Source organism: Colias eurytheme, chromosome 10 (genome assembly GCF_061535395.1).
Source record: "Colias eurytheme isolate Ceu_HAF_F1 chromosome 10, ilColEury1 Martin Lab GWU primary, whole genome shotgun sequence".
NCBI classification, from domain to species: Eukaryota; Metazoa; Arthropoda; class Insecta; order Lepidoptera; family Pieridae; genus Colias; species Colias eurytheme.
The window spans coordinates 7,882,179-7,899,161 of record NC_142989.1 but is presented as its reverse complement, the minus strand read 5'-3'; the positions used below and the strand labels follow the sequence as shown (position 1 = coordinate 7,899,161).

Genomic DNA, 16,983 nt, shown 5'->3' with positions numbered 1-16,983 from the left:
TATATATAAAACTCAAAGGTGACTGATATAGTGATCTATCAACGCACAGCCCAAACCACTGGACGTATCGGGCTGAAATTTGGCATGCAGGTAGATGTTAGGACGTAGGCATCCGCTAAGAAAGGATTTCCCGAAATTCTTGCGGGAACGGGGAAAAACGGGGATGCACGTACAAAGTCGTGGGCGGAAGCTAGTAATATATAGATTAAGATTATAATAAAAGAATTTACGAAATCGGTTCAGCTGTTCTACAGTTTTGCGTTTACCAACACAACTAAGGATTCATTATTATTTTATTCATTATTATTTTCACAGTCACATAGAAGCTTAATATCAGAATGGTTTCAATTTATCAATATTACATGAGCTTTATGCAAACAAACCTATATACGAAACAAAACGAATTTAAAAGTGCAAATTAAGCACAACGCAAATTGTCTCTTTAATGTTTGTGTTACGGTTTTTTAACAAATACAGATTACAATTATTTTACATTTACATTATTTATTTAATATTTATAAATAATTTAATGTATTAAATAATATATTTAGATAACATGAATATTACAATCACGTTCTATGAATTAAGGTGAAGATAATTGTATAAATTCCATTAAGATTCATGAAAAGGGGCAGTAAACGAATTTATCTGAATATAGCTGTAGAGTTAACTTATGGTTTATTTATTTCATAAAATAAAATGCTGAATGGATTGCTATTAAACAATTATAATTAAAAAACAGGAATAAGAATCCGATATACTTTTTATTCATAAAATTCAAGTAACATCCACACTTGATTCACTTAAATTTACCAATTCTTTATTTATCCATCCATTGTCTGGAGAACTGTAAATGCTTGGTAACTTATTTTTAAAACCTGAAAACAAAGTGCGTTTTAGACTAGATAGAAGGAAAATTATTAAAAGCATAAAATATGGCTCATGGAGCTTTATATCAAGTAAGTTCTCATAAAATAATTATCAATTTGGCACAACTATTTGTAAACTTAAAGCCCGTAGATAAAATATTTAAACATAATACTTACAGCAGTCATAGTAATTAAAGACAAATCTTTTCCACTTATAGTCTTGATACCAAAATCTTTCGTCATATACGTCACCATAATATAGTATGATTTCTTGTCCTTAGCCTTTAAATTAGTCCAATCGAAGTATAATAATGCCAATCGCACATCGTTCATCTGTATTAGAGAATCAGGATTAATATTAGTTTAAAAATATATTTTTAACGGATTTTAAACGCAATCTATTCACTATATTCTTCATTACAGTCTTATCGTAACAACGCTAGCTGTAAAAAACTGTACGAAACGTCCATCACCACATAGTATAAGTCACTTTCTCTGTCCCTATGTCCCTACGTTTAAATCTTTTAAAGTACGCAATGGATTTTGATGAGTTTTTTTAATAGATAGAGTGGTTGAAGAGGAAGGTTTTAGTATCTATATAATTTATTGGGTTTTACTCAAAGCGGGCGAAGCCGCGGGCGGAAAGCTAGTTTTAAGACTAATTTCTAAATGTATACTCGCGTAAAATCAAACAAGTCATACAATTTATTAATATGGTTAATTAATATCGATATTCATATTGTAAATTCGAAAACCGACCTTCGTTTTAATCTGTTCCCCAAACCAGTTGTAAGCGAAAATTTCCGCAAACATTGGCAGCATATGAGGCGCAAATCGCCAATTTACTTCCTGAAATAATAACAACGTATTAAATTGTTAAGGGTAGGCAAATTCGCCGTTAATTTTCAATATAGTGTATTATTATTGTACATCGGTTAATTGCGTTGTAAAATAGAGATATAATGAAGGTAGTTGAACAAAGGCTAAGTACTTACCACTATATAATTATTATATCAAAACCATACTAATGTATGTGAACAATGCATAATATGATATAGGTATAAAATTATATACTCTTTGTATTTTTTATAATGATTAAAACTATATACCTACTGAAAGACATCATCATAATAATATAATCTAGACGATAACTTAAATTACAACATTGCTTACCTTGCTCATGAGCAACAAAATCAAACAAATACAGATAGCCGCATTGCATAAAGGAATAAAAGCGGAAACTTTATACATTTCACATAATGTTACCAAGAACCTGTAAATGAATATCCTCTTACATAATATTTAGGTACATTATTTAGGTACATACTCTTACAGGTAGAGCGTTACTCAATTAGGCCAGAAAAAGCCTTATGTTATTTGAAAAGACGTAAGTATGTTGATATTCATCCTATGAAGCACGCTATATGCTTGTTAGATATTTTCACCTAATCATATTATCAAGGATTAAAAAGTTAATCACAATACAACGTTTATTAATAATTGCTAATTAAATAATTGCTAGTTAAAAAGTGAGGATGCTAATAAAATATAACTCATATCAAGACTTATATAAAATACTAGCGGTCCGCCCCAGCTTCGCCCGTGGTACATAATATTTACGTTTTCTTTACATAAGAACCATCCTCGTACTTCAAGAAATATAATAAAAAAATAATTATCGAAATCGGTTCAGCCGTTCTCGAGATATGCGCTTACCAACACATTTTGCGATTCATTTTTTTATATAAGAAGACTAGCGGTCCGCCCCGGCTTCGCCCGTGGTACATGTTTACGTTTTCTCTACATAAGAACTATCCTCGTACTTCAAGGAATATAATAAAAAAAGAATTATCGAAATCGGTTCAGCCGTTCTCGAGTTATGCGCTTACCAACACATTTTGCGATTCATTTTTATATATAAGAAGATAATAATTATTATGTAGTTATACAATTATACATACTTGTTCAACTTCAAATGAGTCCTGTAAAAAGTCCGTAGCGCATTTTCCAATCGATCAGCATAGTCTTCCTTACTCTCCTGATAACGTTTTTGCTCAACCTGTAACATATTAGCTAAGCTCTTTAAAGCAGAGCACATGAAATAGATCAAAACTACAAACCACATGTCCAGTATTATCGTACTGCCAATTTCAAATAGAAATATCGTATGTAAGAACCAAGCGACTTCGAAGTATGGCGTAGTCATTGGCATTAAAATCATTGTCGATCTTGAAAGTAGTGTTCGATTTCCAGTTATGTAGTTCCATAAAGTGGTCAACTCATAAACGCAACAAGGCGTTATAATCATACAAAATAATGTTAAAACAATTTTATTCCCATATCTTAGTATGCCTTTTAAATCTACACTACTATCGCTGCGTATTACATCGATAAGAGTAGTTTTTGTAGAGACGTAGAGACTGCGAAATATCAACCTGTTCTTTATAAAAAGCCCCATTTTTACGGGAAATATAACGATCATTATAATAGTATAACAGGCTTCGGCTAGCAATTCCGCATCGTTATTTATTTTCAAACATTGTAACGTGCCTAAGAAAACATAAATGAACAGAAACAACATGAGTAGTTGGCGAACGAAATATTTCTTCCAAGTCCAATTAGGATCTAATATTTGCTGTCCAAATATTTGTTGGTAAAATAAAGCCGAAGTAAATATGTCGTCCACAACATTGTTTTTCCCAACGGTTTTAATGTGTTTTTTGATAACGTTTTCGAATTTCATATTTCCTGTATGTTTATTTATTCTTATATTTACACAATATGGGATACTTTTAATAAATCTCTCACTGAATTTTGTCTTATATCGTTTGATCGTATCATTGCGAACAAAAGTTGTTTCATTCGGGCGTAAATTAAATGTCAGTTGTTTAAACGCAGGGATATTATTAGATACGACGTTCAATTTGAAAATTAATTTAATAGTAAGAACAGTTGTTTTAAGCTAATATTCCATTCGGTAATAGAGTTATATTTAGATAAAATTCCTTTCAATTCGTAGATTTTCCATAATTAAGTCGTGAGATCTCTCTCAATAGAGCTTTTTGTAGAACTTAAATGTTCTAGTTATTAATGTAATGGCCCTTTACTTTAAATATACGTTATACGTAATATAAAATGATTAACATAAAATAATGAATAAATTATTTTAGCTTCACTGAGAGCTTTCAATAACTCTATTTTTAACCTTTATTTTTCAACAACAGTAATGTGTAGTAGAAGTTTTTCGAGTAATTTGCTTATATTCTGTTCTTGATTGTACTTATTAACCGAGCGTTATAATTATTGAATAAGACTAATTAAACTTTTCCCGCCTTGTCGCTGTTACAAAACGATGAAAGAGTCAGCTATTACAATTATGTAATTAAGGTTTTTGTGACAAAATTCATTCAAAAATTGCTCTTATTCTTAAGCCAATAAGAGCGTTGTTTTGTATCTATTTCATGACTTTTTAATACGAAAGAAACTAAAACCTATTCCACTAATTGAACGCTACCGTTTAAGTTCTGCAATGATATTTTATGGCCAATAAAATACTCATTTGGAAAAGTGATTTATGAAAGGCGAGTGCTTTCAAAGTCATTTGGGAAATTGTTTTTCGTTAAAAGGCTACAGTTTTTAAATAACCTTTACGACCAACGTAAAAAAATATTAAATAGTTTAATCTTTAGGTAGCAAATCATACTCATACTATTTTGGGAGAAGTTACTAAACTCAAACTCAAACTCAAACATTTATTTATTCAATTAGACTTCTTCTAGAAGCACTTTTGAAACGTCATTACTTACCTACATATTTTTAACATTTACCACCGATTCGGAAAGCAGTATCTACGGAGAAGAACTGGCATGAAACTCCATAGTTGCTCTTTTAAATCATGTCAGCTTTACAATTAATTTTACTAAATACATAATAATATGTAAGTAAGATTATATATTATTTTTAAAAACTAGTTAAAGGACCGCTTTGGTATATTATATGAATCATAAGGATATAATAAATCTCGTCAATATTTTTATTTCCTTTTTATAATTATTTACCTTCAGCTTCTTTTCAATTTATGATATTACAATAGTAAAAAAAAGCCTTCACCATCCTCTAGCCTCCTAACCTATTTCCAGATATAAATATCACGAAATCGGCCTTGCGTCGTAAAATAAGACAAACAAACAAACACATTATCATAATCATAATAGTATTATAGGGATAACTGAGATTTATTTAATATCACAGCTATGATTGTTACTAGCAACTTTCTCGGAATGTTAAATATGTGATTGCTACTTACATCTCGTTTACAAATTATTCTACACCCGCAAAAACATATCCCCCTTAATAAATAAAATGGTTCCAAATCATTAAAGAGCCTTTTCCATTTGAGTCCTTAAATCTGTACAGTAATTATTATTTGAATATTGTTATGGGCTCGTATTTGTTTCTTACCTCGCTATTATTTTACCTGCAGCATAATATACTTACCATTCGTAATTCTGTCTTTGTTCTTTATTGAAGTGAATAAAAGGATAAGATTCTTACCGATTAAATAAAACACGTTTCAGAAGTATAATAAAAGTTTATATAAGTAAATCATAGCATTTTCGTAGATATATAACTAGCACAGTGTTCGAAGTATATAATTTTATTGTGAGCATATTATAAAGGTACATCTAGCTTATTATTTTATTACCAAAATGAATTTATGATTTATATGTACGGCCGATATGTCAATTCTTCCCCATATTGACGCATCGGCCGTACGCGGTACGCGATGAAACGATGTTCCACATTTATCAGTTCAAGTTCATTAAAAATATTCATTACAATAAATATCTAATTTGTTTTCAAAGTCGCTTGTGCGTCTGCGAATTTTTCTAAGCTCCCAATGTGCAACAAAGCCTTATCTTACGATGTGTAAATTTCCCCAATTTTACACATTACATTAAAAGTAGAGAGATTGAAGAAAAGACGAAACCCTTACCATCGATCACAACTCTCCCACACTATTTCAAAACATTCTAATTTAAATCTAGTATCTATTATTATTCTACGTTTGAAAGCGGATAGCAGCTTTCTCTATTTCGATCGAATTCATTCCACAAAAAGTAAAATTCAGATCACTCCTGAAAGGAGGTGGTCCCCATAAATTAGTAAAGATCTATGTATCCACGAGTAACCGTGAGTTAAATATAGAACTCTAAGGCATGTCACAAAATCTAGCGTACACTTATGAGAGATTCAAAGATTAATATTTCTGATACTTAAATATTTTAATCCTATTCACTAATAATAGACTTTATCCAAACTATAATTATATTTAACTACGTAAAATGCTAAAAAGCGATAACCTTTACGCTAAAAAAGCTAAAACATTATTCTAATTCTATAATACCTTCGGATAATATGTTCGTGCTCTACGCATACTTATAAAGTGATATTTAAACTGTAAATGTGTTTATAATAATTTATTAAATACTTTATTTCTATTATTGTGTGCTAAATCTTATTTTGTATCATTAATATTTATCAGAGACTTTAAGCTTTTCTTTAGAGGCACTTTAAAGAGCTGATTTATAGAGTCATATCAGTGCAGATATTATTGCTACGGATGCAAATCTTAATTTTAGAGACACGTTTAAATAGCTTTATATAAATTTAAGCATCTGATAAATTTTATCCCAAACATTGAATATCATGGACATAATAATATATTTCAATAAATTGATGTGTACGACATCATTTTTCATTATTGCGATTAGCAGTTTGTACTTAGTGTTTGTAATAAACTTCGAATTGTTGTATAAATTGTGTTTATTATACTAAGGTTTACGCATCCGGGGGGCGTATTTCGACAGTAACTGATGTCGGCCCCGGAGCATTCGGCGAACGAAGCGTGGCAGATCTCAAAGAGGTACCAGAGTGACCACTGCTGGCCTTCGATCCTCGCCGAGAACCTATTATAGAAAACCATCATGTTAATACACATTACTTAACATTCCTACCAGTTCATGCCAAAATTTCAAAATGTTCAAAAAGAAAACCTTATCATGCAGTGTTATCCTTGCAGTTTTTACTTTCGTACTATTTACATGTTTTCTAGTTTTATTGTCTATGTTTAGATCATAAGGTTAGTCTATAAAGCAAGCAATTTCAGTTCGTAATCATAGTTGTATCCTAGAAAAGTTATTATTGAAGCTATATCTTACCAGACAAATTTAATGTAAAGAGAAAAGTCAATTTACAAAAGTGGATAGATATGTAATTTTTCTACTTGTCTAAGTTTTATCATACATTTTATATTATCAAACAAAATTTCAGAACGAGCACTAAGTATCAATACTTTATTATTTCCAAAAATTGATACCTACCTACATATTTGTGTTAACATGCCAGTCGATAGGTAGTATAACTGAAATTTCTGTAATACTTTTGAAATTATCTTTAACAAAACAAAGTATGGATTCGGCCTCAACTGAATTTTGATTCTGAGTTAATTCAATCAGTGAAAATAATACTTATCTTACAATAATTGAGAAGCTTCAAATTTGTATGTGTATGCACTCTTGCACATCTACCTCTCCATGCCTGTCTATGTGTCTACCAAAATTGTCTCTATTAAGAAGCCAAAAGTTTTAATATATTTCAAAGTAACCTGAGTGTTTTCGGTGTAGCTGATGGCTTTGGTGAGGGCGTGCTGTTGGTAGATGAAATAATGTATGAATTTCATAATGACACCAATGATCGCCAATAGTGTTGGAGAAAGAAAGAGAAAGGTGCGGTTAGACAAAGAAGGAATAAATGTACTGAGCAAAGCGAACAAGGTAATTAGAAATGAAAGGCAGCGGAAGAGAATTGAGTATTGAGGTATATCGTCATATTTTTAATAAAGTTAATTAACAATTACATTCTCTACCAAGTTTAGCTCTCACTGTATAATATATTATGGCAATTTAAACTAAACAATGGTAACTTTAAAACTGACACTGTTCTAGAAAAATCACAAGAACCATTTAACTCGTTATCTATTTTTATATGAAGCTATTTGCTTTCTCTCTTTTATAGTAAATTTCTATATTACAAAGCACTCTACAACTATTCGAATTTAATTTTTTTAACTATCAGATATTTTATTTCTAGACATTGTTCTTAATTTTTGTATCTAATAACAAAACAGCAATATCTAGTAAGGGCACGTAAGGGGCTAACATTTAAGGCGTTGAAGCATACAGCAAGATGAAAATAGGGAAACATCGAGAACAGAAGGAATAAGTATAGAATCATAATGACTTAATTGTTACCTGGACTTGGCGAGTGTGGTCTGAGTTCTTGTTGACTCGCTTGTCGTGAAGGGGGTCGAACGCTTACTCGAGATCCACGACGATCCTAAAATATATTTTATCACATTTTTTTATTGTCTATTATTTAGAAATTTATATCGTGTGGTAAATTAATTAGAATTCAAAATTCATCAATGTTATCAGAATTTTTCCGCTTTCCGTTGCTACCTATAATTTTCAAGAAATATCAAAAAAAATAAAAAAAATGTTCCCTAAAATACCATTACACAAAAGTATTGTGTTGTTTATAAAACCGTAAAAGTAGTATGAAAAGATATTGTGTGCTGTGATTTTTAAATATTTTTTTATTATAGCGCCATCTAGTATTGTGCGTCAAATTGTACACAACAACTACTTCTTCACGAACCCGCCAAGTGGCAATCGATAGCTTACAAGGCACACATAAATATAGCTGTTCTTGACGCAATTTCTTATGAAAAAATGATAAACAAGCTAAATGGCCACTTTTTCTTTAATTGAATCGAAAATAAATTTTGTAAGTGTAAAAGCAACTCTACAAAAGTGATTATAATTTACTCCTTTGCTTAAGCCGCTAAACCAGAATTCCATGATATTTTCAGACACTTTACTATGTTATATATTATATTGTTATCTATTTACCCAAAAATAATTATTTTAATTTACTGAAAGTCACATGAAGTTTACCTGCGCGTGCAAAAGTTTGGAATCTCGGAGTAGAGACACATTCATCAATCGAGGATTGGGCGTGTTGAAGATGGTTCTATTTTCCCTCCATCGTGCTCTGAAAGATTCAATATTTTTTTATTATTTTAAATATTGGGTGTGTATTAAGATTTAAGACGAAGAAGACGAAAAGAAGAGCTTCTATAAATCGTTTAGGATGACTCTAGCAAAAAGTGTCGTGACAACTTTTCGTAAGACTTTTTTCCGTTTTCACAACGCGTGATAAGGAACTTCGTTCCTACAATAAAAAAAAAACATGTTGCTATAATTTATTTGTTAATAATTTGTTACCAGTGTCGGGCAAATAGTAGCAGTATTGACAATAATGATTTTCTGAGAGAACATTATCCCAAGGAGATTTAAGTAAAGCCTGTTGGTTATAACTAACCTGCTAAACAAACGCAAAACCACACAGATGATGACGAACATCAGAGCCATGCCAACCAACACGCCAATCATTGCCGGGTCCAAGGTTTTGGTCGAGATTTCTACTTCTTTTTCAGCTGAAATTATAATAACAATTGATATTAAGTATATGATTACATTGATAGTGTATAATACCATGACCGCCTCCTTGGTACAGTCAACAGTGGTTGACGCGTGAGCGTAGAACCTAGGGGCCCTGGGTTCAATTCCCGGTGGAGACGAAGAAAAAAAAAATGTATCGGTCTGGCAGGACACAGAAGGCTGATCAGGTGATAAAAGTGCAAGTAGGTACTTGTCCCTAAAGGAAATGGATCAGTGAAACAGATGTATACATAATGCATCTGCCACTTATCCCACTAGGGGACATGGGACTTCACTAATTATATGATTATATTAATTTATCGGGTAATTTATCTCTCACCAATCATGGATAATAAACCTTCTTAATGTTCGTTTTATAATTACAAGAACTAACCTAACAAGAACTTGTCTAGAATAAGCTCCCCCATTAATCCTTTAATACGCAATAATAATTATTAAAATATAATTATTGTACTACAATAACTTACGATTGCAAACAATTCCCCCGTCCACGGACACCTCTGCGACCAACTCATACTTGCAGACGCAACGCTCGTTCCGACACTCCGTTTTGAAAACAACATCTTCACATTGTTCATTGAATGAACATGTCTCGTTGATTCCCGCAGCTGAAATTATTAAGAAAATTGTATTTAGATACTTACACTTTTAAAATAGAAGTCTACTATTGTAATTAATGAGAGAGTCTATCTGGGTATTAGGCATTTAGGTAAGCCCTAACCACTAAATTGATGTAGATTTTATAGTGTGTTTGATTTTAGTACTAGGTATATTCATTAAATATCACTATTTTTATACCGTATAAATCGCGTTTAGAATTCAAGAAAAATTTCTTTATCGTCGAAATCGATTTTGATGTAATTTCAATAAAAAATACAGACAAAAAATGTCGATTTATCACGCGATAACTATAAAAATGTGAAGCAAGCCGCGGGCGTAAATCGCTTTTGTAAGCTTCAAAATTATACCTATGAACTTAATTCAAAAAGTTTTGTGTCGATTTACTTTTTTCACGATACATGCAACCATCTTCATCCTTTAAAAGTTATTCTATTTTCCTCATTACTCATGCATGAAACAACAATATGCCACAGTAAATCGTAGCAAAGTACAGCTGTTAGTTATTTATAAAATGAAACAAATACATACAATACATGAAACAAAATACAGAAGTATAAATGTATTTCGATCAAAATTTTAGATAATTCTACTGAAAATTCTACTTGAAAGAACAGAGTTATGATTTCGTGATTTATTTCTATATTATAATGTACCTAATACCTATGAAAAACTCTATTTCCTTTTACGACTTAACTTGAGAACAATCTACGCATTTCATTCAACTTGCTTATAATTTGTCAAGCCTCTTATGGAGTGAAAAATTAGGGAAACAGCGCAGAAAATTGGATATTTTCAGAGAAGTAAAGCTATCAAAATGTTCGTGAGTAGAGGCTTACGAGTTAAAGTATTCTATAAAAGTAATAACGACCCAATAGATAATAACTTTAGTGTGTTAAATGCATGACGTAGTGACTAAAAAAAAATGTCTTAGAATTGTCACTACGTCATGCATATTATGGAGTTCGAGCGAACGTGAGCCAATTTTAGTTTTTCCTCTAATTGTTTATTTTAATAGCTAAATTAATAGCCTAATTACGTGTTAAACACTATAATGCATTTCCAGTAGCCTTGTGCATGTAATTGTCCAAACGCTCTGAGGTGGTGACGACACGCGATTTCAAACTTTGGGGCTCATCGATCCAATGCAGTCACGTCCCTTGGGCCGTGGAAATTAATATTAAATACTAACGCAAACAAAGGAAATTGCTTTATTGCATACTATGCTCTCTATTTTTAATTATGCAGGCGTGTCGAGTCATCTTTAGCCTTTAGTGTGTTTGAGCTATTTAAAGACTATATATGTAAAGTATTAAGACTATCAACTTACTTATCAATTACACAAAACAACATCGACTTTTCATTCAATCAAATAATTTATCCCAGTTACTTTTCATTAATTATACCTTTCATACATTATGTAAATGTATTTATAATAAATTCGGAATTATCTATCTGAGTCGTGTGAAGACGAAGCTTGAATTTTAAAATATCTGACTCCTTACGATCCCTCGTACGAGAGTTTCGACCATAAACATCAATCTAAATTTAATTCTAATTAATCACGAATATAAAGCATTATCATAATAACATTTTGAAGTTTTGAGAATTACGTGAAAATTAAAGGCTTTTTAAGTATGTTACTAAAATATCCAGAAAAACTTTACTCATGATAATAACTAGATACTTTTTCTTCTTTAAAATTTCGGATACGTACATCATGAGAAAGGAGTTATATGAAACTTAAAGCTTTAACTGACGTGAATTGTAATGGTATCACGTCTTCTGGTAGCGAAAATTTTAACGTAGAATTTGGCTAAAGACTGTATTTGGTACAAAAAATTTCATAATTCAGAATGTATTATTTTGTAATAAATGTATTGCCCTTATTCAAACGCGAGCCTGTGGAGGAGCTAATAAAAAAGTAAGATACGTTCCTGGGTAATTTTGGGTCGTAGATTTCAAAAATACACACAAAAAAGGGGTTAGTGGGGGGAAGTACCCTTTTTTCGGTGGGAAGTATATATCCCGTCATCTGTTCTCTCTTGTAAAAAGTTTGGATAGGTGGGAACTATAGCTCCCAGTGTCCACTCCAGACATCAATATTTTAAAACACTAGTTAGTTGCCCTGACTCCACTTGTGAATTTAATTATATCGTAAAAAATTATAAAGATCAAGTTTTTTAATAAAGGAGGTGAAAGTACTCATCAATGCAAGTTTATTTTACTGAGGGAAGTATTCGGGAATTGAAAAATGAATGACTTCAACATAAAAATGGCATTTTTTTAAAACAAAATAAAAACAATAGGTAAATACTAATGTACTGAGTTAAGATTTCTAATTATCTGATCAGGAAATAACGAATAACAATAAATAAGTTGCTTATACCAACTAAAAAAGATTTTTTAGACACACAGATTTTATATATAGAATTTCCGAATGTCGTGTGCAGTGACAAACACTGGGATGATATCTTCCCACTTAAAGACTTAATTTCAATCGACTCTACCAAGGTATAAACGAAAGATTCTGGGCATATTTTTACGTTTCACGCAACCGTAATATTATAGTCTAGTTTACATAGCTAGAACTCAAATCTACTTATCTAATTTTTTTTTAGCACTACACCAAAAACTAAAAAATAACGGTCGTTTTCGGCTGCAAAATCACGTCACCTGACTTTGACGTGTGTTTACCATGACATGTAATAATTCTCTGAAAAGTGTTTCCATGAAAAAAAGTTCTCTGAAATGTTAAGATTGCGTAGATAAATATTACACTGCATTAGGTTTAAGTATATAAAAATAAAACACGATTTACTTCAATCTGAGACGTGGGAAGTATAGCTCCCAGCGTTTTAATAAGGGTTAAACTTTATTACCACGTGACAATTCGTGTCGTACTTAGGAAGTATTGCAAGTTTCAGCGATATTCAACCATTAGCATAAAAATTATAGGGGTCAATAAAATGTAAGTTGGTCAATAACTATTAATTTTTCATTACTTCTATTTATTGTATAACGTATGTGAATCAAATGTATGTTGTATGTATGCAGTATATTCTTTTTTGTTTTAAAGTGAAACTTTTATTACATCGTCTTAAACTTTTTGGTCTGTGTCGCGTGTACTCGGCAGCCGACAGACACGCGACAAGCGCTACACAAAGCAATGTTCGGAACCGTTCGAACAGTTTCACTTTTACCGTGATTTCATAAAACCACACAACTTTTTTTTTCATTAGTATCGAAAGAATATAAATCTGCTTTCAATACCCAAATACAATCAACAGAAATGTTTTCAACTTCAAACGTGTATTGCGTCGTAAATGATCTATTAGCATTTATGCTATCAGTAGAAGCACTCTATTCACGATTAAATAGCAACAACCACACATAAATTAGGTACTCATAGATTTATATTAGTATTGCTTTTCGCAATGTACTAAATACGTTTTGGTTCTTCTGGAATATCACTGAGTTTATTATACAACTTACAACCGATTGGAAGTGTCTTTGTGACTTCCTACAGGTATAAAAAACCTAAATAAAAATTATTTTAGTACATACTTCAATGTAAATCTTCAGGTAAAATATCTATACTTGGCTGTTTAAATTCCGGTGCATACCTTATTTATCACTACATTGTATAAAACAAAATAGCTGTTGCTGTCTGTCCGTCCCGATGCATGCTTAAATCTTTAAAAGTACGAATTTTGAAGCGGTTTTTTCAAGAGGAAGGTTTTAGTATATGTTTTATAAGGTTTACAATACGCGGGCGCAAAGCTAAAATATAACCTAATAAACTGCAGGCGTGCAGGGTTGTATTATTTATACGTATGACAATTTTATCATCTTACCTTTTTTGAAATAAAATTGGCCCCACTAGAGTACCTATATTATTTAGAAAAATATTTTGCTTCGCCTTTTCCGACTTGAATTGAATTATTTATTTGGGGTTCGACTACAACTGTATAGCCAAATGTACAATTGCTCACCTGAGGTTTCCTTGCTTTTTTACGTTTTCCTCTATAAATATTATATGTACTAAATGCGACTGGCCGTACAAGAATGCAAGGGAAAGGAAAATGTAAATTGACAACTAAATAAACATTGTTTCTGTTTATTTTTGTTTGATATTGGACAAAAATAACGAAACGATCATTTCATATAATATTATCCCTGCTGCATTAAAAGTACTAAAACTGTCGAAAACAAGAACTATTTTAAATATATGCGTTGTTTTCATAGACTGCATTGCAGTGTTTACGATAGTCGGAACTAATTGTGCCATATCTTATTAAAATTGTTTCTTGACATGCTTCTTTACATTACTAAATTACTGAACATATTAATTATTTAAAAATGATAAATTGAGACATTTTTCTAGGTTTGAACCAGTTTACACTGGGTTAAAATAACAAACTGGCTGTTAGAACGAAATTTAATTAAAAATCGTATAGCTATTCAAAAAGGTTCAACAATTCGCATAAAGGATTATAATAAACATATTCTAACAGTAAACTATCCTAATGGATTTGAGACAGAAAGTTCCTCATGCGGCTCCATTTATCCAATTTGGACCCGAAATCTGATATATTTGACAACCCTCTACACAACTCAAACAACGTTGGGATACTTCTATCAAGAGCCTGAACAAAAACGTTTAGTCCAACATTGATTTTGACTCTTAGTTGTGTTCTTAGTGTGTTTACTTTGTCAGATAGGTAGTTCTGTATAAAGATGAATCAATTTGATTTAATGATACTATCCCTATCAACGAGCATACAATTATATAATTTATATTAGTTCTATACAATAATTTTAGCCCATAATTATAGCCCATAAAAAGTAAAAATTGCAAGTTTATAAGTTTTTGTTCTTCGTTACTATAAAACTAATTTGAAAACTTTTTTAATATTCCTGATGTTCCAGTTTTTTAACATTTTGAGACGTTGAGGGCAGTTTATCTTATGTTTATTATTATTTTTCCCTTAAAAATTAAAATCTAGAAGCCAACAATTTTAATTAGAGTGAAACTAAAAACCTGCGGCGTTTTACCCCCTTCACAGGTCAGTGAACTAATGTAACAACTAACAAGCTATGTTAGTCTCCAAGGAGATGTTGGAAAAAGATATACTGAGCTAGCACATGACCAAGATAATAAAGGCACATCATTAATTACAGTTGTGTATTTAATATGACATTTTTCTATGACGACTTGGTGAAATCAGTTACTAATTTCATTGCACATCCATTTTTTTTCAATGTTATTTATATTCATCATATTATAGTGTTCATTGTATTTCATGTATTGTCCTTTCTCTAGCACAAAAGACTGACCCAATCTTCCAGAAAAAAAAACTTTAATGTATACTTATATATTTTCTAAATGTAAATTTTTTATACGAAGTTATTATAATTGAAACGTGATTATGAGTTTAATAAATTGTAATTTGATGGCACACGTACACCCTACAGCTACAGAATAAAGCTACATGATAGAAAAACAAACAAAAATAGAAATAAAGAAAACGTCAACCATCCTCCTCCATATTAGGATCGGAAATATACTTTGACACAGGGTAGCGTAAATAAATAATGGCTTGCCCAAATAATTGTAACGCCATTATCCAAACAGTATCTAAAAATAGGAACACATTGAAGTTATTTTCTCAAGGAAGAAATAACAATGAAGCAGAAAAAAAAACAAACAAAGCAGATAGAAGAATCAAAGGAAAAAGAAAGGATGAAATAAGGACGATGGAACAAGAAAGAACGAATAAGAAGACTAAATTCGCTTACGTTTGAATTACGCACAATTATCCACATGGTTAATAACTGGCACATCGGGGGGAACATAATATGAAAAGTTCATGAATAAGAAGAAAAAAAGAAGGCAGAAAGAAGAAGCAAAAAAAGAGCGTTAAATTTACTTACGTTTGCCACACTTATCAACATGGTTAGTAACTGGCACATCAGGATGACACCGGCAGATCTTATGCACCTCGTCGCACACGGAGTCCGGGTACCCACACTCCATCACCGTGGAACAGGTGTCCCCATACATCATCTTACCCCGCTTTGAAGGATCTGAAATGTTTTAGAAATTATATTAAACACTGTCTGACGTTTTTGCTGCGCCAATTACTAATTTTTCTGTAGACAAAATTGGGAATTTTTTTACTAGTACAAACGATTCAGGAGAACAAATATAAATCACGTTTAAAGTTTTGTTTACTGTTACTGTTTTTAAAATAATTAATGCATTATAACTATAATGGGAATGGTTTCATGTAGGAACTAGAAAAGAAGAAGTAGGTACTAAATCATAAAACAAACAAGTACATACGTGGAAGCAAAAACATGTTGAAGTAAACAAAGTGAAGATATATTTTATAAGAAATTGCTACCACATTAAAATCACAATGGAGTCGTTTAAAATAATTTTATTTTAATGCATGTGAACAACTGAGTCATTAAAATGAATGCAGCAGATCGCATTAATTCATTAAAATGAACATGCAAGCATTCGGGTTCAATTAACGAGAAAACGTATCCGAGAATTTTATTAAAATATTTCTGCACTGTTTTGTTTCATGTTTCTGCAATGTTTTTTAAAACTTTTAAACACTATATTCATATAAATTTATGTCAAAATACGAGTGATAAAAACATTTATAAGACTTATTTCTTGGTGAAATTTTATAAAGAAATTACGTAATTTAATATCAAATGTATTTGAAAAGACGAGTGATAAAGACGTCTTTCTCGGTGAGCCACATTGCAAAAGTTTCTAAAGAAATTGCTAAAATTGGCTTTGTCAGGGAGTGCTCGGACTAACCGCACCTTTATAGAGAAACCCAATAAATTTAAGCCCGAGAATACCGTAATGTCCACAGACCAGAAAATAA

The 16,983-nt window shown here is 31.2% G+C and overlaps 2 protein-coding genes across 3 annotated transcripts in view; both read right to left on the bottom strand.

Moving 5' to 3' along the window:
- Positions 1-824: 824 nt before the first annotated feature.
- LOC149905305 (uncharacterized) lies at positions 825-3,612 on the bottom strand. The gene is made up of 5 exons (XM_090106443.1): positions 2,831-3,612; positions 2,043-2,142; positions 1,629-1,718; positions 1,047-1,202; positions 825-878 (listed from the first exon to the last, which is right to left on the bottom strand). Exons 1-5 carry the CDS (start codon positions 3,610-3,612, stop codon positions 825-827), a joined length of 1,182 nt encoding a protein of 393 aa, XP_089962569.1.
- A 1,828-nt stretch (positions 3,613-5,440) lies between these two features.
- The window catches only part of jus (EB domain-containing julius seizure protein), a 37,119-nt gene continuing 25,576 nt past the window's right edge, over positions 5,441-16,983 (bottom strand). The window contains exons 3-9 of one of the 2 annotated variants that reach the window (XM_090106541.1): positions 16,010-16,162; positions 9,922-10,062; positions 9,315-9,429; positions 8,888-8,984; positions 8,183-8,267; positions 7,537-7,578; positions 5,441-6,838 (exon numbers count right to left, since the gene is read on the bottom strand). In XM_090106541.1, the coding sequence (XP_089962667.1) occupies positions 6,711-6,838; positions 7,537-7,578; positions 8,183-8,267; positions 8,888-8,984; positions 9,315-9,429; positions 9,922-10,062; positions 16,010-16,162 (761 nt within the window). In that variant the 3' untranslated portion in view covers positions 5,441-6,710. The remainder of the gene's footprint in view (positions 6,839-7,536; positions 7,579-8,182; positions 8,268-8,887; positions 8,985-9,314; positions 9,430-9,921; positions 10,063-16,009; positions 16,163-16,983) is intronic. The other variant, XM_090106542.1, reaches the window with a different exon arrangement.

Excerpts from the sequence above, each read along its gene's own strand:
- LOC149905305 (XM_090106443.1), bottom strand. The coding sequence starts at position 3,612 with ATGAAATTCGAAAACGTTATCAAAAAACACATTAAAACCGTTGGGAAA. Across the intron at positions 2,143-2,830 it reads ACTCATTTGAAGTTGAACAA|GTTCTTGGTAACATTATGTG; the intron begins GTATGTATAATT and ends ATTCATTTACAG. Across the intron at positions 1,719-2,042 it reads TTTTGTTGCTCATGAGCAAG|GAAGTAAATTGGCGATTTGC; the intron begins GTAAGCAATGTT and ends TTATTATTTCAG.